This window comes from Cyanistes caeruleus, chromosome 5, assembly GCF_971803275.1.
Source record: "Cyanistes caeruleus chromosome 5, bCyaCae1.hap1.1, whole genome shotgun sequence".
In the NCBI taxonomy this organism is placed as follows: domain Eukaryota; kingdom Metazoa; phylum Chordata; class Aves; order Passeriformes; family Paridae; genus Cyanistes; species Cyanistes caeruleus.
In genome coordinates this window covers 59,035,122-59,058,421 of record NC_141705.1, presented here as the reverse complement: position 1 = coordinate 59,058,421, position 23,300 = coordinate 59,035,122, and the positions used below count along the sequence as shown (strand labels likewise).

General features: G+C 36.3%; 1 protein-coding gene across 5 annotated transcripts in view; it reads left to right on the top strand.

The window, feature by feature from the left end:
- LRBA (LPS responsive beige-like anchor protein) overlaps positions 1–21,978 on the top strand; it is a 367,479-nt gene extending 345,501 nt beyond the window's left edge. For all 5 annotated transcript variants that reach the window (XM_086889595.1, XM_086889593.1, XM_086889594.1 and 2 more), the window contains 4 exons: positions 10,208–10,309; positions 11,665–11,879; positions 18,290–18,441; positions 20,461–21,978. In XM_086889595.1, the coding sequence (XP_086745721.1) occupies positions 10,208–10,309; positions 11,665–11,879; positions 18,290–18,441; positions 20,461–20,551 (560 nt within the window). In that variant the 3' untranslated portion in view covers positions 20,552–21,978. The remainder of the gene's footprint in view (positions 1–10,207; positions 10,310–11,664; positions 11,880–18,289; positions 18,442–20,460) is intronic.
- Positions 21,979–23,300: the final 1,322 nt, after the last annotated feature.

The following is a 23,300-nucleotide window of genomic DNA, read 5'->3' as shown; positions in this document are numbered from 1 at the left end:
ATAAAGTGTATTGAACATTCTCATATCTTTGCCACTTCCATGTAAATTCCTTTCAGCAATGTGTTTTAAAATTTGTTTTGCTGTATTGGTTATATTCATATCTAGAAGGTAATTTCTAGCTGTTGCATAGTAAAAATTGTCACCAGATCTCTTTCTACACACATACTTGTGGTCTTCCTTTACCAACACATGATTTTGTAGTTGGAATACACTATTTTCTCCGGTTTTCTTTAATAATCCCTCAAGTACATGGACCAGGTAAAGGCCAATCATGAATGTTAGTGAACATAAATCTGTTTCTTCAAGGTTTTGGGTTTTTCACTGGAGCTATTTTGTTTGGATGTACTTTCTTGAAGGGGAGGTTTAGGGTGGTGAATTTTTCTTAATATTGTTTATGGTTCTAAAATGATTTGTGCTTAAAAAATGGTAGACATTTCTGTAGTCCAGTGGAAGATAAAGTATTTTTCTGCTATTCTTGCTCTTTATTAATGGAATATGAAGATATGGTTCCGTTGCTTTCAAGTATCTATGAATGTGTCCACAATTAGGTTTTAGTTTTCATGATTTGTAAAAAACCAAAATATTCCTAATTAGAAATTTGATTTGCTAAGGAAATTAAGGCTTGACTGATAAAAATCTTCAGTGCTATGAAATGCATAGTCTGTGCGTAACTGTATCACTACGGCTAATACTAATGGGCTCTCTTCTGAGTTATTGCACTGATCTTCCACACATATGTGAATAAAACAAATTATATTACCTCTTTTACGTTAGCCCATAAAACTAGAAAATGTTACTCTCTGTATGTATCACATTTGCATCGTGAGGACTATGGGGGTGCTTTCATTGCATAGCTTTATATTTTTTTAGAGAGTACTATATTCAGGTATTCTTAAGTGTGGGAAATAAATGGTTTTTGTGGTGTAGCTGTGTAGCAGGACTCATGTGAATGTAAGCACCTGATTTCATACTTAAAAATAAAATTATTGTATTTAAGTAAGATTTAATTGGGAAGATTCACTAAACAGTTTTGCTGTTGAAAATGTGTAGAATATCTCCTTCAGAGGAAAATTTTTAAAATGCATAATCTTTTCAATTCATAAAATACGAAATCTCCCAAAGGATTCAAAATTTAATCACATTTCTTGTCTTGCTGAAGAACAGTCTCGTTCCTATCCAAGCTACTTTTAAAAGAAACTGCATTTTTGTTTTATTTTTATTCAGCTAGAATTCCTAAATAAATTTTTGAATACCTGCAAGAATTTTATCAATTAACATTATTATTGTTAAATATATATATGTATAGTAAAAAGTATAAAATAATTATAAAATATTATTAACATTAAAGCTATAATTTTGAGACTAGAGAAATCATTAATTTTTAGTTGTATAGGTAATCATAGTAAAAGATAAAACATCTGTATTTCATCAACTGCTGCAGACATTTTTCAGTTTGAAAATTTAAACTTCTTGAGGGTGCTTCATAATTAATTATTAGAGTGGACAATGCAAGCAATTTTAATTTGAAATTATACCAGAGGAGCATCTTTGTGCTGGTTGATTGAAGAATAATGTCATGGGTTATAATTTCTTTGTACTCAGTCACACTAATCCTGTAAAGTTGAATTCTGTGAGGATTTGCATAGATGCTTCTCTCTGCACACAGCGAGCAGTCACACTGATTTCAAGCAGGTCATGTGTCTGCTGTTAACTCAGTAGCCAAAAAATCCCTCTTTGCCTTCTTCCCTCATCCTCATCTTGAATTAACCTACATCTTAGTTCCCAGGTCTGTATGATCTGGACTTCTATTTTCAAATTTTTTTTTCAAAACCAATGGTAGTAGAGAAGATGAGGATCCACATTTCCAAAGAATGTTTATAGCATAAATAATTATATAGAATTCTAATTATTTTTTAAAAATTGAAAGTAATTTCCTTAACAGCAGCTTCTCTTAAAAAAAATGTATTGGGAAGTATTTGTAAAAAGCTTACCTGTTAGTGTTCCCTTTTTCATTTATCGTGCTAAGTAGCAGGAGTATCAGAAAGTCCATAAATCACTAATCAGGCTAGTTAGTAATGGAAATTCTCCTATTACTGTTACTTTCTGTCTACTGGAGTAGCTAAAAATTTGCAGAGCCTCAAAATACTAAAATATATTTGAAATTGCTGCAGTTATAAAGGCAATAGTCCGCTGAAGTCAGCCTGGTAGGAAAAGTGTTGCTCCAGCATCGAGTTTTAGGACAGTCTGCACATGCTCCTTTAGGTGCTCAGTACGGCTTTTATTTTTCACTCCTGCACGCATTTTATACGTTATTGTGTGAGCCCTTCTTAAAAAAAAATAGCCAGTAAATAATTCAGTATTACTGTAACATTGTTTTACTGCAGATGTAACAAATATTCTTTGTTTCTCAAAAATGGCAGCACAGCACAATGTTGTATGTAAAGCCAGAGTCCTCCAGCACCATCTGCTGGCATCCAGTTGAAGCTGATCTCAGGACTTGATCCTAAACACTATCTAGTAAAAAATTAAAAATACCTATTCACATTTTGGAGGAAAAAAATTATATGTAGTATAATTTTTATCCTTTTTGTTGAATTTCTAATGAGAAAATACAATTTAAATTTAAGTTCAACATAGGAACTGAAACAAATAAATCCAGGAGTGTTTTGTTAAGTGGGACTGCAAAAAGAAATTGAGTACTTTTTTCTTTTTGCTTTGAAGGGTTTTAACAAGCACAATGTTACATTTTTCTATGTTGCAACTCTAATTCAGTACAAAGTACATCATAGAGAAGGTCCACAAAGCTTGGAAAAAGTATCCATAACATTGTTCTTTTACCTAACATTTTGTACTAAATATTCTTTTACCTAACATTTATTGCATTATTCAATGTTAGCCTTGAAATCCTCATGAAAGCTTAGTGGACAAAGCCCCTGATGCTGTAACTGGTCCCACAGTCACCTGTAGCTTCACAGGTAACAAGGACTGGGGTAATCTCTGTGAATATAGAACAGAGCCTTAAATTCTGCAGCCACAAAAGCTCCCTGTCCTTTCTTCTTTCAGCTGTAACACATTGATACCTCAAAGAGTTTGAGGCCTCATTGAACCTCATTGTATGGAGGCCTCCAAGTACTCTGTAAATAACATAGAAATGATGGTTCTACCTTCCACATATTTAAACTGGAAAAGGATGAGGAATAATGAGTGGATGGATTCTGGTGTATCTGGAAATCTGCAATGATGGCACACAAGCCAGATAATTTTTTATTTATATAATTCCAAAAGTTGTGTCATGGATACCTATGGGGACAAAGTCTTCATTGAAAAGAACTTGAAGTAGCATTCACAGATAGTTTGGAAAGCAGCTAAATAGCCATAATGGCTTGGTAGTGATGAGCATGTAAGTTTGTGTGCCATAAATATTTGTTTTGGCCAAAAGTATGTCCTACAGTACTAAGTGTAGCATCCCTATCATCCTTGTTTTCAGCTGGCTGAGAGATTGTGTTTCAGGACTTGTCAATCAGTAATTCAAAGAAGCATTGTAGAGCAAGTTTTGAGGCCACCAAGGATGTATGTATTTTGAGACTGGAAACAAATAAGGAGTTAGGATGCTGCTTTTTTGGCAGTCACCTGTTTCAGGTGTTACTAAAATAGGATGCTTCAAATTTCCAGCAGGATAAAGATATTTAGTACTCCATGAAGCAACACAGACCTTTGGGTTCCAGGAAAAACAATGCTGTGTTTATGACTTGTAACTAATACTTGATGTGGTAAAATTATATTCAGATGATAAATGAATACAACCCTAATGTGCACTATATACAGAGTTGTGGGATGATGTACTAATGCATCACATCTATTTACTGTGGTTGGTTGCTGAGAAAAATCACTATTCACTTTATAGTCTATACCATGTAAGACAGAACAGGTAGTGCAGAAGATACAACAATTTATAGCCTAGAATAAGATCACAGCATAAATGTTATAAAAATTATTTGATCAATACAATAATCCTGACTTGGGTGAGAAATTATTTTTTAAGTGTTTCTGGGTTGAAATTCTAGTAGTAGCTCTCTTACCATGGAGACATTGGAGTTATGGCCTGACTCATCGACAAAGTATCTGGTTACTTGTATAAAGCTAATTTATGCATTCTCTGAACTTGGTGTATGCCATCAGCACTCGCAGTTACATTGGTAAGTGAAGGTGGTAAGCATCTCTCTAGTACACTATACTTCTGGTGGTATTATTGATTTGAAATTACCTTGATAAAAGTAATCAAACAGCTCAAGCACAGACTTTAAAATAAATTATTTTGATGTATTTTAGTAGGGGGAAATAAAAAGATCATAAAAATGTGCTAAACTGAGTGGAATTATCATAGGAAACCTCTCATCTCAGATTATATTTTTCCCAAGTTATGATATACTGTATAGGTTTTAACTAGATGTAATTATCTTAGTTTATCTTACAATTCCTCAGTAGCTGCTGTTTCTGACTGAAATAATTGCTTGATTTTTTTTCTTCTTTTATGTTTAGGTTTGTTGTCTTTTTTTCTTGAACTTACTAAGTAATGGTACTATAAACCACAAGAGAGAAATATGAAGAAAAGATATATTTTTTTTTTTAGTATAAACAAAAACCAGCCCCTTCATAAACCCATTTTAGAACATTATTAGATAAAAATGACAATATTCTAAAACTTCAAAGCTGCCATAAGTATTACGGCAGTTAAGTAACAGTTTATGAAGTCGGGATGGTGCAAATATTAAAATATTAGTATACTCTGACCCTGAATATTCACCTGCAGATACTTTCTGGGGGCTTCAAAAAGCACTGGGTTCAGTGGGAGGAGTCCTGCTGAATGACTTCCAGGACTTGCAGCAGATGAATCCCCTCTAAGGGAGAACCTGTTCCAGAAAGTTTTGTGTTGCACATGGTGTAGGAATTAAGAGACTGGGGATTATTGACTTTTGAAGTCTGAATTGTAATACCCAGTTTATGAAGGTCTTTCATGAAGGATCTTCTTTATTCTGTTTGTTTTGGAAATGTAGCTTTTGTGCACAGCATGTGTGAAAATTCTTTCATTAATACTGAATAAATGTTGGTCACTTGTAGCAGTGAGTGACACTGAGGGAAGTACAGTAAGCCCTCCTGGGTTATATTTACTGAAATGAATCCTACAAGATAAAGCTAATGTATTTTTTCCTTACTGAACAAACCATAGCATCTCCTGTGCTTTACATGTTTAGACCTTGCTTCAGGATAGAATGATACATTGTTTGAAGAGGTTGTTCCTTTTCCAGCAAATACAGGGTTGAAGTGGTTTTTTGCAAAACTGAAACTTGCATCTTGGCATAAGGTTGTACTTTTTCTGGTAAAATAAGTCTGAACAGATGGAAAGCAGTTTGAAGGAATTAAGAGAAAATGCTGATGGAGTGTCACGTGAAGAAGCAGACAACGATGAAGTTCCTATATAATATGAAAATATTATATTGTTATATAAAAAATTTTATTTATAAAGCAAAGATTATTCAAACTGAAGCTTTAGGAATACTTCGGTGATTCTGTGTGGTATCATTTGAGTAAGATCCATCAGGTAGCTTTCCATGCCAGTGAAATGGGGTTCTAATAATTTGGCTGATTATATGATCTATAAATAATGTTAATACACAAACTTTATATAATGTTTGAGAGTTATCACTTTGATGCAATTAAGGTCTGAAACTTGTTATATAACAACATAGGACCTTAGCAGAAAGTCAGTTTTCTTGACTTACCTACATTTTTCTGAGAGCATTTTTGTCCAGATGTCCTATATTCTGTACATACATCTGTACTTCCCATCTTTATTTCAAACCTTTTATTGTTTTCCTTATTTTTTAATCATAAAAAGCAACTTCAAAATCGGGAAATTTTAAAAATTAATTTTAGAAGGCCTTTCTTACATGTATAATTTGGTGTGGTTGATGTATCATTCTGAGAAAGCACTCAATCACTTTTGCAAGAAAATGGTAAAAAGACAGATTAACTGATGCTTCATTTATTTGGATTTTATACTGACATAAAATCACATAATTAGTTTGCCATTTAAAAGTGTCCCACAGCCTCTGCAATCAGAGAATAATTTAGAAATGGCTGTTTAGTTCTCTGTGACTTATAATAATTGTCTTCACAGTATAAAACATAAAAAGGAGCACAGTCAAATATTTTATATTTTAATGTGTTGCATAATACTATCTCACCCATAAATAGTAGTAAGAGTATCTTGTATTTAATTGTGAGGTAAGTTTTTTAGCTAATCTCTGATTTGGTTTACTTTTAGGAAGACATTTTCTTCAAATGAGTCCTTGTGTTTGGTTCAGCTTTTACAGCTTAGTGCTGAAAATAAAGAAAGCAGCCATTTCAGGAATTTGCTGATGGATTTAAAATGCCATGATCCTGCTTTGTATTGTAACATCACCAAAGCTGAAAAAAATGGCAAAGAGAGACCCAGTAATAGAAAACAATTTCATGTTCTCTCCAGTAAGGCTTTTCTTCTTCTGGATGTCATTAAACTGGAAGAAAGTTTTGACTTCACCGTAATCCCACTGTTCCTTTTTAAATGTAGTTTCCAAAAGCCTAACATTTTTTCACTGATATATCACCACAGGCTGACATGATATCATGTGCTCTTTTATCTTCTGAAGCTTGACTTTTATGATTTAAAATGTACTTTAGTTACTCAAGTAAGAGTGATATTTTATTTTATTTTATTTTCTATGGGAAAACAGTGTTGCAGAAATTATTTATTGGAATGTAGGTGAGTTCTCTTGAAATAATTTGACTGGTTGCTGCAAAGGTAAAGTATTCTGTCCATTACTGAAAAGTAACTTTATGTATGCCTCCTGTAACTTAAATAAATCATTGATGGCACTTTTAGCAATGTGAAGGTGTCATTAAGAATGCTACAACATTCAGCTCCAAGCAGCGATCCAGTGGTAGGGTAGTCTGAGGATATCCCTATATCCTACACTGAGAAAAGCACATCTGTAAAACTATTGTGTCCTGGTTATTAGTGCTAGGATTTGAACTATCTTTAATTTCATTTGACTTGTTCATCTTCCTTAAGGATCTCCATAAAGATTCTCTGAGTATTCTTTTCAGCCCTTACTTAGGGTTTGCATCAGTGGTCGTAAACCTGCTTAGTGGACAAAGACTCTCTTCCCTTTGAAGTCACTTCCCTAGCTTTTCAAAAGGGTCTGTGAGTCTGTTCTCCTAAAACAATTCAGAAAAGTTTGAAGTGGTGCCCCTTAAACCAGCAACAAAATAAAATTTTCTCTTTGCATTATTGAAAACCATGACAATCTTTTGAAGCAATAACAGTTTAAAAGCTTTTAAAGAAATCTGTTCTGCTCTATGACCAGCTTTTAAGTTGACCCCATTATTTGGGAAATCAGAGGCTTGGAAACCCCTAAATACTTGACATTCTTATCAAAGGAGTCAGCCTGACTTTTCACAGGACTCTTCTTTTACAGTATCTATTCAAATCCTAAGTTCTTTAAAGATACTACTTAGTTTTCTTCTTTTTTCTTCATCTGGGTTGGTTGTTTGGTGGGGTTTTTTTTGTTTGTGGATTTTGTGGGTTTTTTCAGGCTTTTTTGTTTTGTTTTAGTGTTTCTTTATTTCAGATATAATTTAGGAAATAGTTGATACAATCTATGAAACACTGATTCTTCTACCTGTAGATTTATACTCTGTTATGTTTGCAGTCAAGTCGAATTCTGAAAAGACTATGAGTGTTACTTAGGCAATTTTATTTTCTGTGAACTGTGATGTATACACACATACAAACACACACACACACACACATATATATATATGTGCTCAGTTTCTACTTCTTGATTTAAGTGTCTTACATTTATTGGATGTAGTTGCTGACAGACTTATGGAGATAAAGCCCATAATAATGTAGTTGCTGTAAGCAATAAGTTTATTCTCATGATTTTGTTTATCTGCAAGTCCTAATAATTAATTCAAGCATTGCTTCTCATAAGTGCTTCTAACTTCAACATCTTACATTCATTACCTCCTGAAATATTGTATATTTAAAACTTCCTGGATTTCAAAAGTTTTGTTAATGTGAAGTGTATAATTAATTCCTTACTGATCTATGTGAGTATGTGTTAATTCAATTTCTGAAACCAGAAGAAAGCAATAAAACCAGAATTCTAAAATTTTGCTAATATAGGCAGCTCATTTAAAAGAAAACAAATTAACAAAACCTTTAAATACACAGAGCTGTCCCATTTTATGGCTTGGGAATGACAAGGAAAAAGAATTTGGTCAGCAACATTAAATTGTTACTGGATGACAGTATTACTGTTATGGTTGCTGTTACATTTTCCCCTAAAACTTCAGGTTTGTGGTTTGGCTACATAGAGTTCATTTATGAATCTTCTGAGGTGCTCAGACCATGTTTAGGGGAGCAAAGTTCAACAGAGCAGCTTTGCTCTGAAAGGTTTGTGAGCAAAATTCACAGGATCAGCCACCTGAGAAGTACCTAGAGGTCATGAAATCCACCCTTATGCTTCCAATTTGTTGGAAGTTTTTTTCCTTTGCTCCTGAACTGTCTGCCATACTTCCTGGGATTGAGTCAGTTTTTTCAAACATTACATGAAACAAAAGTGACAGCTTCTAATGGCTGTTTCTTAAGAGATTAGGACAATTCAGCAAGTTGCTCCAAAGCATGTTTAGATTTAAAATGCCGGCAACATATATACCTGGGTGTGTACATGTATGCACACACATATAATGTCTGTGGATATATCTAAGAATAAATAGGTTTATTTACTTTTCAAGGTTTTGTATTGTTGATACAACTTGTAATAGTAACTGCAGAACAAATCAAATTTTGAAAGGTCAAAATTCTTGATTTGAGACTTTGTCAGAGATTATGACCTTTACTTAAAAGCCATTGGAATGTGGCAGCTGCACAGATGTTTTGGGAGGTGGTATAAATGGTCTGAGTAAAAATATTCATGCAAGCCCAGATCTGACACTTCTTTTGCAGAGAAATCTCTCAGTGTACACATGCAGCTTCTGAGAAACTATCCCTTTAAATATAGCTCCATGATTTATAATAACAGTCAGTACCAGTAGTGCTGGTGCTGCTCTGCATGGACAGATTAATGCCATTTATCTTTTAAAAAGTTACAACCTCAAATGTAATTTGATTGATGCTAACTTAGTAACTAATGGGGTCAATTGGTCCCACTCTGTGTCTTTGTAATACCATCTCCTCTTTTCCAAGTGAAAAATAAGGTTGATTTTACCACTCTTTTACTGCCTTGTTGGTGTTTAAATGCTTTGTAGGATGCTATGAATGAGATAATTATATGGTAATACAAAAATAACTTTGTGATTTTTTGAAATGCCAGCACTCTTGGAAGGCAGTGAATAACCTTTGAGCAATGTTATAAAACTATTTAAAGAGCTTTATAGCATTTGCTTACCCTTTTGCTGCCTTGACCTGGAGAATAATGTTTTTTTCCTTTAAATGTGCCAGTTGTACAATTCTTTTTTATTGTATCCATATATGTTTGATTATAGAGAGAATTACCAAAAAAATAAAATAAAAAAATACAGTTACTGTAGCAGGGAAATGTCTAATAGGAGCATTAATATTGGGTTTGAGTGGGACTTTTTTGCAAATTCATCATACTCGCTGTGGTCCAAGCTCCACATCTTGCAAAGAACTAGACTTCAGGCTGAGGTTTCAGCACTGTTACTAGGTTAAAATAAAATCAGTCACTGGAAGTTTTCCTTCTTTGGGTACTTCAGGTGTCTTCTCTTGAGAGCTACCGTAGTGATGCTTGCATTTACCAATGCCTGTTGTAGGAAAGGGTAGTAATTGACTTAAATCTCCCTCTCCACAAAATATAAATTAGAGGGGGAGACAGAGGGAGGGGAAACCAACTTTGGTTGGTTTTACTGCACACCTGACTTTCCTATTATTGCATGTTAGTAAATCTGCAGACACAGTGCTGCTGCTGTGCTGCACAGGTAGGAGTGCAACCGTCCTGTATGCAAACAGGAGCATTGAAATGATTTGTAAGCAACATGAACTCAAAAGAGCAAGGAAACAGAAGGTGCTTCAGTGATGGAAAGCAGTGATTTTGGGAATAGATTGTAACCAAGGATTGCTTTTATTGTTTTTTCACTGCAGGTGATTTTGCAACTCCTCGAGCTGTTCTGACAGGACATGACTATGAGATCACCTGTGCTGCCATTTGTGCTGAGCTTGGCCTGGTAATAAGTGGTTCAAAAGGTAAGGTAGCTCTTGTCATTTCTTTCTGTTCATGAAGCTATAATCCTAATAGGATCCAAGAGGAATATAGTCTCAAGTGGCAGAATTTATAAACTTTATGGTGGTTTTATTTCTAGCCTTTTTTTTAGTTGCTATGGAATTTTAAACCTCTTTTAAAACACATTAAAATGGAGTATTGTTCAGACATTCATAAAAGGAGGCAACCACATCAGTTTCCCTCCTGCTTGCTATTTCTGTTTGTTTATCCAGTGTGTAATTGCATATAGCATAGTTGGATACAGCCTTTGAGGGCCAGGATGGTTAAGAGGGGCTGTTATGGATAACTTCTCAAAAAGGGGAAGCAAAAATTAGTTTTGAGAGAAAGAGAACGTGCTGGACTGTTTGTTTGATGAAGGGTGTGTATAAAGTACTGGTAATTCTGTTCAGGCTCTTTCAGCTTGGTTGCAAAGCCTCTAATATGCTCCATTTGTGTTCTCAAAGATTTGCTTTTAGCAGGAAAATTATAAAGAACGGTGTTCATTCTGTGGACATTCTTTATAATTTTCTTATTAGCTTAATTGTCCACATTTATTTTTAAACTGTAAATTTATTTGAATCAGTATCTTATTTAGTATCTTATTAGTATTTATATTTATATATAAATATTTATTTATTTTAATATCTTAAGATCTCATTATCTTTCTACTTTAGTGTTTCTAAAGTAGTTACTCAGGGATACGTCTCCAGATTTGGGTGTACTTATGGTCTGTGTTCATTTCTGTGTTATGCATGTGGACTTGTGTGGCTGATGTGCAAATCAGGTATTTGTCAAAATGTGTTAAAAAAGAAAATATTTAGTGGGTCGTGTATGGCTTAAAATCATAATATGAGTACATACACTTGTAGAATACCTACCCATGCAAATTCATTACTCTTAGCTCTGTGTGTCTCTTTTGAAAATCTCCTTTCAAGGCTCAGTATGCTTAATTACTCAAAATTAAATAATCTCAAAATTAACTACTATCTGCTTTAAAAGAAAATCCACAGAAGGCAATCTACATGCTCTAAAATACCTTAATGGAAAGCTTTTAAGGGGTAAGCCATTTATCTTAGTGTCTGACACCCTTGAAGTCATAGGCAATTCACCTAAACATGGTAACAACCATTTTAAAGTAGTATAATAGTGATTATTTAAGTAATATAATTATTAATTATTTAAGTATTATAATATTTAGTATTATAATATTAAATTATTATAAATATTAAGTATTATAAAAATATTTAAGTAATATAATATTTTCAAATATTATTTGAAAAATGATGTCTATAATTGAGTGTATAAATCAATAACCTGAGATCCTGTTCTGTCTCACTAGAAGGACCATGTCTTATACATTCTATGAATGGAGATCTACTGAGGACATTAGAAGGTCGTGAAAGATTACAAGGTCCCGAAAGCTGCCTGAGACCAAAACTTATTCAAGCTTCCAGAGAAGGCCACTGTGTCATATATTATGAAAACGGCCTCTTCTGTGTGTTCAGTGTGAATGGGAGACTGCAGGCCACTATGGAAACAGATGACAAGATAAGGGTGAGTGTCCTCAAATGTGTGCTGTCAGTTCCATGGGGAAAAGCTGTCAATGCTGGAGTTGTGTGGAGACTCTTTCTATAGCCAGACCATAAATATGTGGTACAAGACCATTGCATAGCAGCATTCTGAAAAAGTTTAAGGGGACCACGTACTCTCAATAACATTAAGAGGAGATTTTTTGCAGTTTTAACTGTAAAATTACTCTGTTCATAATGTAAGGAATACTGCGTAGGCATTTCCTTGAGCTGAAGAATGCAAATATTACTAATTGCTGACCAGGAGAGGCTGTGCTGCATCTTTACTTTTGAGTCTGAAGGCAGGAGGTCAGTGGACATGCTATTTTAAATATTAGTTTTCTCTTTCTTTTGGCATCTCTGACTGCATTCCTGCATGTGTTGTGCTGAGCTCCAGAAAGTTTACAGGGATATATCTATACTTAACTCTTTTAGCCCTTTGGCATTTGTTAAGCATGCAGCAGAGTTCCACGTCTTTAGCTGCAAGAGACATGGAGCAAGTCCGAAATTTTGCAGGAGGCATTTTAAGATTATGGCTTTCTGAAAATTATTTTATAATACAAAATGAAGGTCTCTTGACAGTTCCTGTGTAATAGTACCTATGAAACAGAACAGGAGCTGCCAGCTGTACTGCAGTACCACACCTCCAAGATGATTTTTGTAATCTGATGGAAGATCCCAGTAACTCAGCTGCTGGGATTTCCAATGTTCTTTTAAGTTGAAAACTCAGAAATTTTTCCTTTTTTTGGATTACACACGTCAGGAAGGAAATCCCTCTCTGCCATCATGTTTGTTTTACAGAATAATTGGCATTCTTTCAGCTGTTGTGCAAAGTTGTGAGCCCTTCTTTCCATACTAAAGATGGAAGAACGTGTCAGTGTATTTTAAAGAATTTTGATCTTTCATTTTTGTACTATTAATAGCACTCTCTGTAGGTCCCTTTTCCATAGTGAGAGCGCAATCTGAAAGGGTAAGGGGGCATTTGATTTCTGTGTTCTGTGGTAGCCACAAGTGTAGGTTTGAGGCTGGGGAAGTGAAGTAGTGCACATTTTTCCAAATTAATGTAGATTTTTGCATAGATTGCCTGAAATTGTTCCTTTGGCTGTCCTTGTACAAATACTTCTGAGATTTTCAGCCTACCCTTCATCTCAGAGTTTTTTCCATAAAGCAAGACCATATCACAGTGTTTTCTCTTTTTACATTAATAATGTTGATAATCTGTCACTTTCAGTTGTGATTATGTTGTCAGCTAGGCCAGCAAATCTGTAAAATATCTAGAAATCCCTTGCCGGCTAAAACAATTTCTGTAGTGTTTCAGTCAGTACCCACAGCTTTAGGAATGTTGCTGGAGGCAATGGAAGTTCTACTCTCTGTGGGCCAGAATTATGTTTGTAGAGGGGTTTGGGGTTTATTTTGTTTTGTTTTGTTTTCTTTATCTCCCAGTGGTCCCAGCTGAGCTTTACGCTTAAACAACCTACAGCGTCTCTGCCAGTGCTTCTGCACTACATCATCACTGAAGGAGAGTGGCAACTGCATGATTGAAGTGGGGCATTTAAAATGAATAGCACCTACCCATGGGCTGTGCTGACAAACTCTCCTCATTGGCTTTTGCTTGGGAAGGGTAGAAAAGGGAAGGAAAAAGGTCTTAAGTGTGGAATTTGTAATGTAACAGCTTTGGTTTTCCTGTATCATTAAGAACCAGTATTTCAGGACATTGTTGTAGTTGAAAACTTGTAGTTTTCAATAGTGATGTTGGGATCAACATTCTGATTTTCTTTCTTGTATTCTTGTGCTAGAAAGCTGCCAGAAAAAATTCAGACCCTCTGGGGAAATTCAGGGCCTAATCAATGCCTTCCACCTGTTTTTGTTTTAAATACTGTTTTGCTCAGTGGAGCTTAGGCATATCGCGGTACATCTAGCATGTAGTGTTTAGATATCTTAATGAATACCTTTAACTTTAAATAGTCTGCTTGTTCTGAGAGGTAAAGTTATTTTACCCTAAACAAAGACTGTGTGCTGTTTCACCCAGAGGAACCAATTTATTTTCCTTTCCTGAGTCCGTTTTGAAATGTGGAAGTACTCACAAGACTCCTGCTGCTGTAAGCCACGTCTGTCACAGTGTCAGCTCTGCCTTTTTACAAAGCACTGCCTTTCAAAAACCTGAAACGTTAAAAGGGATTTGTGCAAAGTTTTGAGACTTTCCAAGGAAATACAAATCAGAAATGCAGATTTTAGAATGTTGCTGAAATTGTGTGCTTTGGGGATTATTTGAGAGCCTGAAGCTCTGTTGTGAGAAAGATTAGTTTCAGGGTTGTTTCAGTTTCATACCTAGCAGAATTGCAGATAAACTACTCTGGGGAAAAGCACAATAGTAAAATTGATTTACGTTGTCCTCTATACCAGTTGGAGTACTTGGGAGTAAAAGCATCCTTTTGTTTGTTAAATCTTGAAGGACGTATCATGAAACTGAAATGTTGACAGTTACCTTTTCCTTCCATTCATTCCTCCATCCCTTCATTCATTCCTCCATCCCTTTATATATATATATATATATAGGCAAGTGGCTGAGAAATTTATTTATAAAGAATAAACATTAAATAAATCAACATCTTGTCTTCATGACAAGCCAGTGACTTAGTAAAATTGCATAGGTATTAGTAAGGGTTCAAAGCCTGTACTTTATTTAATCAAAAGATCACAAAACCTACTGCATGTTGCAGGTAGTGGAAGAGTTAAAGATTAATGACTTTAATTTGCCTTTTAATATAGCATTTCTTCAGTTAAAGCCTCAAGTATAAAATTCAAGTGAACCATGACCATAAGGTTAATGGATTTTCATCAGCTGAATTTTATAAGTGTAGCAAATAATTATTTGTCACGGTCTTCATTGCAATTTGGAAATACCCTTAGGAGGTTGCTATTGCTATAGAGAAAAAAACTACCCCATATTGATTCTTGCTTTTAATGAATAATCTCTTTAATACTTGTGTGGTTAGTTAGATCTCATGATCATCCATTCAGTGCATGCTAGTTATAGATAATTTTCAGTCTTAATCAGTTTGTTTTCTGCCCCTTTCTTACTCTACTCTTCTAAGACAGCCTCTAAATTAGAGTTTTCAAGCTCCTTGTGTCTGTGCTTTTGAAGTGCTTAGCATGTTTCTGATAGTAACAATTACAGAAGCAATTAATGGTTGGAACATTTATTTTTTGGGGGAGAAGCTTCAATTTAGAATACTCAAGTCTAATCTTTGTTAGTATTCTGTTTTCCATACTCAGATGTGGTTGGAAAAACTCTACAAGTTCTGCTTTATTGTGTCTAAATTTACATGTATATCTTGTCATCTTAGTTCAAAATATGGGTGGAACAGGTCTATCATCTTTTTTTTTTTCTTTTTTCCTCACTGTTACATTTTGTTTATAGTATGTGTTTGTGTTTCAATTATACTCCTTTTAAAGTTATTGTATGAAATAAAATCCCATCAATGTGATCCATTCTGACTCCTTGGGAGTTGTTGCAGTAAACACTCAAAATTTACAACATAATATAGAAGCTCTATCTTAATCTTAAATGTCACACATCGTATAATTCTTACAGGATGTATTTGGCATCACAGTAATAGAGTGAAGCAATACAAAAAAATACAGATGTGCAATATGTCTGATTCCAGTTACTGCTGCTCACAAAGCAGTATCTTACACACACTGTATATTTTGGTTTCTAGGCTTGTCAGCAGTCTGTATAAACACTTCAGTGTTGCATGAACGTAACATCTTTGTGTTTTAGTTTCTGTGATTTTTTGTGGTTCGCGTGCGCTATAAATTCTCTATGTTAAGAAAATCCCCAAACGTTCTTTTCCTGAGGCATATAAAAAGTTTTGTGTATTTGCAGACCTGGATAAGCAGAGACTGCAGGTGCCAAAATAACTACAGACTTCAGCAGAGAGGTGTTTGCAAAATCCCATCTTCAGTTCTTTTTACTATTTCTCGAATTTAAATCTCTGAGATGCAATTTTGCTTGTAGACTATCATCTCGTGGCAGTAATGCCTTCCAGTGACAATAGTTTGTCAAAAATAATCCGTTTGTTTGTAGAGAGTTTTTATGAAATTTAAAAGCCGCTGCTCTTAACATCCTTCATTCTTACATCATTCTATTGAGAAGCTGGGCCAGCTGAAATTTATCAAAAATTAATGCTGATGTGAAGGGTGTGTATTGAAAGGCTGCCCAAATTTAGCTGATTCACAAACCTTAGGTTGAATACATTTGTAGATAATCCTTAGTATTCATATTCTGTACTGAACATCTGTAGGACATGGATGCAGTTTTCCCCTGCAACCAATCATCCCTCACAAAGAGGTGCATGAAAGGTCTAGGGCAGGAAATGTGATGGTTGTGACCCTGGACAAGAAAAGGGAAGAACTGATAAGGAAGCAGAGGAGAAAAAAGAGCAGAACCAAGGACAGGCTGCTCCTGTCCTGAGTATTGTGGACAAATCTAAAAGGAGAGAGCAGAGACAGAAAAACAGAAGTCAGACTGGGGAGCAAAAGTCAGAATGAGAGTTGAGAAGATGCACCTGGAAACAGAGCATAGGAAAAGGTTTGGGTTTACTGGAATTATTAATCATGGTCCAAAATGTATTTTCAAGGGTCTTGATCTTGCTGGTGGCTCATGCTGATAACATGAATAACATCATGCTGATGTTATTCCACATAACAGAATCCATCCAGCTTTTTGGTTTTCTTTCTTTGGAAAATGCTGCAGACCTTTCAGTTTTCCTGAACAGTTGGAGGATGAGGCTATAAAATCAGGGCCTGGTATTCTCTACTGTTTACAGTTCTTTTCTGTCCAGAAGCAGGGCTGGAGCTTCCTTTCAGATGAAGTTTTTATTCTCCTCAGGGTTTCTGTAGTTGTCATTACTGAGACTCACATGGGAAAAATACTCACATGCTGTGAGAAAAGTCAAGTCATGGACTCTTCCAAGGGTTGGTGTTGGGAAGCAGCTTCATTCAGTGCTTTTTGAGATGGAGAATGCTGAAAGTTTACAGAGTGATAAAGGCAATTCCTGAGATGAATTGAGAACTCTTATTCAAGAAACTCCATAATATGAGACCTTTGGGGTACACGCTGAAACCGGTAGGATCACCTCAAAACAGAATAAACCTGTTGTAAACTTCTGCCAATTTCTTGCCCCCTTCAGAAGGCATTAGCAGGCTCTAAAAAACAGATTAAGAAAATTCATGGGCAGCATTTCCATAAATAGATACTAAAGGGAACAGGAACTTTCTGATCTTCCTGCTGCAGTGATTTTGGGTGTTGTGGTGCACAGGGGGAGAGAGAGCTGTGCTGACCAGGCTGGCAGCATCTCCTGCTGCCTTTATTGGGAATAAGACCTCTGGGCTAGATGGGTCATGGTCTCTCTCACCCCATAAATTAGCACTTGCTGTAATAATATTTCTAGTTCAGTTCTCTTAAGACCCATTTTGGTGTATTTACACTGGATAAATACCTATTTTAAGAAAGATTTCTCCTGAATCCTGTCCATTGATAGTCCTGGACTATCATCATCTCATCATATGGACTGATGTCCATATGATCTGATAGTATCATCTGGTATAGTCATCAGATAAAGAAGGAAAATTATTCTTCAGGGTATTCAGTATGTATCTTGATTTTTTTTCCAATAGCACACAAGAAATACTAAAATGGATTGAAGATTCCTGTTTGAAGAAGTCTTGACTCTGAAAACCAATGATATCCAGTCTTTCTTTGTGATCTAGTTCCCAAATAAAGATTTCAAATACAGATTTGCCATCAGTCCCCATGATGCATACAAAACAGTGTATATGCCATAGAATTTTTCACAGGCAGTTTCAGGGTGGATGATGAAAGGAAACACAGTCTATTAAGAAAGGCACATCATTATTTTATTAATCCAGTGCAGTAATCTAATAGTGCTGGTCTAAATTAATTTTAGAGATTCATATAACAGTTCAGTTCCTGTCAACATTCAGCTTCTGCTAGGCTGGTATTAAAGACCCTTGGGGGAATGTCAGGTGCTATATTTTAATGCCAGCGCTGCTGCATCCTGTAAATCTAGCTAATTAGAAGAGTAAATTTCTTTAGCTGACCTCATATTGGATCTTTGGAACATGGAATAAATCACAGGTCAGGTGAGACTTAACTAGTGACATCTAATGTATTGGAGAGTCATGCGTAACAGCATTAATTCTCTTGCTGGGTAAAATAACAATAATGTTGCTTCCCAAAAGCTTGTGTTGATATCAAAGTCTCCCTGGGCATTCAGCTATCAATAGGAAACCTTTTTTTGAATGGAAAAGTGGGGAAGTAAGAGCAACACACACATTTATCTGACAAATCTCCCTTTGCTTTGCCCCCAGGCCATTCAGCTGAGTCGGGATGGACAGTATCTGCTGACAGGTGGAGACAATGGGGTTGTCATGGTCTGGCAGGTGTGGGACCTCAAACGGCTCTTTGCTTACCCAGGGTGCGATGCTGGAATCCGATCCATGGCCCTGTCCTATGACCAAAGGTGAGAACAAAGTCTGGTCTGAACAAGAGTGTTGGGGAATATATATTTACAGTTAAATTGCATTTTTGTTGTTGTTCTGATTGTGATTTCCTGTGGGTCACAGATCCTGGTGATTATCTTGAGAATTCGGTGCTGGCAAAAGATTTTTTTCTAACATGTTTTATTCAAGGCAGATAATCTTTTTCAGGATTTCAGCTCTTTGGGGAATGAAGAGAGATCCAAGAAATCTTACTTTGGCAGACTTTCAAGATAGGTTGAGTTATTGGTCTGCACAAACGTACAGTGTGGGTCACATGGAGGTGGAAGGTTACATGTGTGCTTTCATCTCTCTTCTTTCACTTACAAGACGAATCACATTCCTAATTCCAGACTTTTATGTTTAAAATAGAACAGTTGGAATAGCTGCACAGGAAGATTCCCTCCACACACCCATATATTTGCTACAGCAAAGAGTCATTCTCAGTTCTAGAAAAGTTATTTTATCCACATACAGCATGAGCCTTTTTGAACACCACTCCCGCTGAAGGTGACCAGTTAAAATTTTTACTGCAGTTTCACATCACACTTTCCAATGCAACTGTACTTGACAATGCTTCAGTGCTTTTATCACAGAAATATTGTTTATAAGATGGATGTTTCCCATTTCATCTCAACACCTTTAGCTTTCAGGCTAGGATTTTATTTCCCACAGTGTATTTACTAAATCATGTTTCTGTGTACTTTTCAAGCAGATTTGTCTCCTAAATCCCTTAGGGATGTCTACATTGTGCAGTAAAGCATGCTGTTGAGGCTCTTAGCCTTCCACTTACTGAAGTCCATACTGAATGTTTTGAAAATTTTTGTCTATACATAAAATTATATTACATAAAATGGAATTTTAAAAAAATCCAAACCAGTAAAACCTGTGGACTTCAATGAAACACTGAACAGCTTCTTGGTAAGCATAAGTAGAGAATATTGGCATTTTGGATTAAATCCTTTTCCATTAAAAAAAGCCCTTGCTGTTAAATATATTTTGAAAACTGGAGTTATGGCTGTTGAATTTTTGACTTGGAAATGGTGCATTTAGAGAATCTTTAAACAGTAATTAATGACATGTTAATGAACTAAAATTTAATGTGAACATAGAGAAATTTATCCATGGAGTCAAGTTAAAAACCTATTCACATCATATTCACTTTGGGTTGGAAGACAAGGAAGACTCAGAGTATTTTACTCTGAGTAAAACAGATAATTACTTAGCTATTTATTTGGTATGCATGAGTATAATGTGTTTGAGAGTGTGCAAAAAGACATTTTAACGTAATAGAAAAACAATCAAAATGGTATAGTTAACATGAAATAGGCAATCCTATCAAAATGCAATATTTTGATGATCTCATCATTAATCTTTGTTTTGAAGAAAATATTTGCAGCCTTTTACTCTGAATTTTTTTAATTCTAGGGCTTTCTTCCCCCCAAATTACAGGATTTTATACATCCTTATAGTTCTGATTTTTGTAACACTTTAATGAGACTGTAGAAAAGATGATCCAGAAACTCCTGTTATTGTGTTCTGTGTAAGGCTTATGGCTTTCTAAACACATCTAAACGATCTCCAGTAGCAGGCCAAGGGTAAGGAAGTCGGAAAGAAAGAATGTCTCTGTGGTAAAGCTCAGGGATTGCTTTCACAAGCTTCCAAAACAATCAAAGCCTTCAGTTTTAGTACTTCCAACTGAAGGCTTGTGCCCACACCCAGTTCCTTCATGTAGATGTGCTTAACTGGGGGAGTTGAAACAGAAATGAACACTTCTCCTGGCCTTCCTTCCCTTTGCTGCTACCCCAGGGCTTCATACCCACTCCAGTACCTCCCAAAAACCAGCCAAGAAATAATCCTGGGGAATCCCAAGTGGCCTTGCAGGACAGGGATGCTGGTGAACAATTCTGTTGTCCAGCTCTCAGGTGTAGCTTCAGGCCAGCCTCACAAACTGTTTCACGGTGCTCTGCGTGTTTTCTGACGGGTAAATCTGCTTCCCTCAGGTGCATAATGACTGGAATGGCGTCCGGGAGCATCGTGGTTTTTTACAATGATTTCAATCGCTGGCACCACGAGTACCAAACCAGGTACTGACCTTCCCAGAGGCCGGGACAAGCACTGACAGGAGCAGCTGTGGCCAGGAGGGAGCTGCACACAGCACTGCCTCCCTCGGGGTCGAGCCACCACACGGCTCCTTATAAATACTTCTATTACATCTGAATGTAACTTAAATTTGCTCAAAGAAGCAACCTATTTTTTAAAGCTAATTGCTATTTTTGTAGACCTTGCTTGACTTTTTTGGGGAAGGGCAAAGAAGCAGAAAACCAGCTGCTGGGTTCTGTAGTTAAAAAAAAAATCTATATTTTTAGTGACAATGAGAAATCTATTTTGATCCCTGTATGTAAACAAAACCTAAAGTAAAGATGGTTAAAACTCACATTCTAGCTATATTATGAAGAAACAGATGTTCCATCTGAAGCTTTATCTATAACCTTGAGGAATATATGATTTTAACATAATGGAAATTAATTATGGTATTGGGGGAATTTTAATCTGTGCTATCCATACCACACTTTGTCTTGTACTTTTCCAAATGACTGTACTACATCAGCACTGAAGTTTCTGGGAATCGAGGGGTAATATTTAAATTATGGTTAAGGTAATTTAAACTTTGCAAATCATTTCCATCGATGTTACTCTTTAAGCATGTTTCTAGGCCTAGACAATTAGTTCTTTTTTAGTTGTATGTTTCGTGCAGTTATGAGAGAAATCGGGAACGGAGCTTTTGTTACATCAAGTGTGAATCCTTTTTAGTTTCTACTTGGCATCTCCTTCAAAGCACACCAAAATGTGGATTGTTCCTCCAAATCAGAAAGCTCATTTTGAAGGCTTCAAACCAGAAGCCCACAGAGGCAGGTGTTTTTTAGCAGGGGCAAGTTCCAAAGCACATTTCTGCTGGTTGACTGTGAAAGCAGGGAGGCAGCAGGTGTTTGCTGGTGCACAGCCCCTATGCAGCAGCAGGCCACTTTTTCTTTCTTTTTTCATTAGAACATGCCCCTGCGATACTGTAGCACATGCCATATTCCTTTTCTGCCTATAACAACAATGTCTTTTGTATTTTGCTACCACCAAATGCAGTTGGATCCTGCCCAGTCATATTAAATTACCTCTTTCTTTTAGGAAATGAAAAATAATTTATACTATGGAACAATAAGTTATTTTGGTGTTGCACAAATCTACTTTTCTACAAAATTGCTGTGCAGAACTCTGTGAAAATATTTGTGAAAAGAACTGTTATTGTTTTGTAAGTCTGTATTGCATAAAAATCTTCTTTGTATGTTGTGATCTCTGAGTTGAAATTTACATTCCATATCTGTATTGATACATACATTTCTCTAGCTGCCTACTAGAGCAGTTCCTGGTTTTTCTAAGCATTTAACTACTCTCTCTTTCAGTAAAGATTTGGAATGAGGAAATTCAGTTTGAGTGAATAAATTAAATAAAATTACATTTGTAATTGAGACCTTCAGTGGAGTACTGGATTCTTGTGATTCAGGGTATATTCCTAACAGAGGAAAGGTTGCCATGGCTGATGTATTTCATGTACTTTTGGTGTGCATGAAATGGTATTTTCTGTGCTTTCTGCATTTTCATACCGAGGTGGTTGTGGTGTATTAGTAGTTGCATTTTCATGTTTTATGTAGCACAAGGATGATGGGATTAAGCAAAGTCTGTAGTGGGTCATGTCTGTGGGAAGTGCCTGCTGTACTGGGCTCTGTATACTGAACATTTGTTATGCAAAACTTGTGTTTCACATTTCCAGAAGTTCAACAATATTCACGGCCTTGTACTAGCAGAGTTTGAGGGGAAATTGGAATGGTCTTGAACTTAAATTTGCATTTGCCTCAAGCCAGGGGTGGGTTTCCTAGACTGGGTGGAGGGAAAACAAGAAAAAGATGTTTTTTGCCAAATGGAAATCCTGAAAGTCTTCTCTTTATGAGGAAACACTTCATTATTGATGGAAATAACAGCTCCTGATCTCGGAGCCAGAATACTTCCCAGGGAGTTGGTTTGGTAGGTTGCTCGTTTTCGAAAGGGCTCCATTGGATCAGGAGCTTCTTTCCCAAACTGGAAGCACAAGTGTACCTGTGTGTGCTGGCCTGAGTTGCATCTAACCCTCCTTGGGATGCAGCAGCTGCTTCTTCCACTTGCTTCAGCAGTGGTGTTTTGCCTTTGGAGTGCTGCAGCCCTTCTGTGGGAGAGGACATCTTCACATTCTCCTCCATGAGCAAGCCTGCGAAGACACACCTGTTCTGGACTGCTCTGGTGAGTAGGACATCCCCCTCCTTCCACAGATGAACCCAAATACCTTGGGCACCACCCTGGAGCCCAGCCATGCACTTGGATCTCAGTTTTGGCTGAAGCAGTCCACCTCATGCTGAGGTGCTGAGATGGAAGCCAGGGTTAAATTTCCAGCTACTCAGGACAGCACTGTGTCACATGGATCACCTAAAATCTATTTATCAGGAGGTGCCAGGCATTAACCTGCAGCTGGGCCTCATTTGGCTGGTATTGGCAGAATATTCCTGAAGAAAGGGACAGACCTCTCTCCTCAAATGTGTTTATGCAGAGGGAGCATTTATGAAGAACATTTTTTTATGTGACAGTCTGGCCTTTCTTCTGCCCTGGTGAGCTCAAACAGAGCTGCTGCCAGCTGTGGCTATGGAAGCTCTGCAGCAGTGCTGCTTGGTTGGGTTGTGCAGTACTTGGCAAATGTCACTTGAAATCCCTTGTATTTTCTATCAGCAAATTGCTGATAGAAATGTGGTAGGATCTGGCAAGG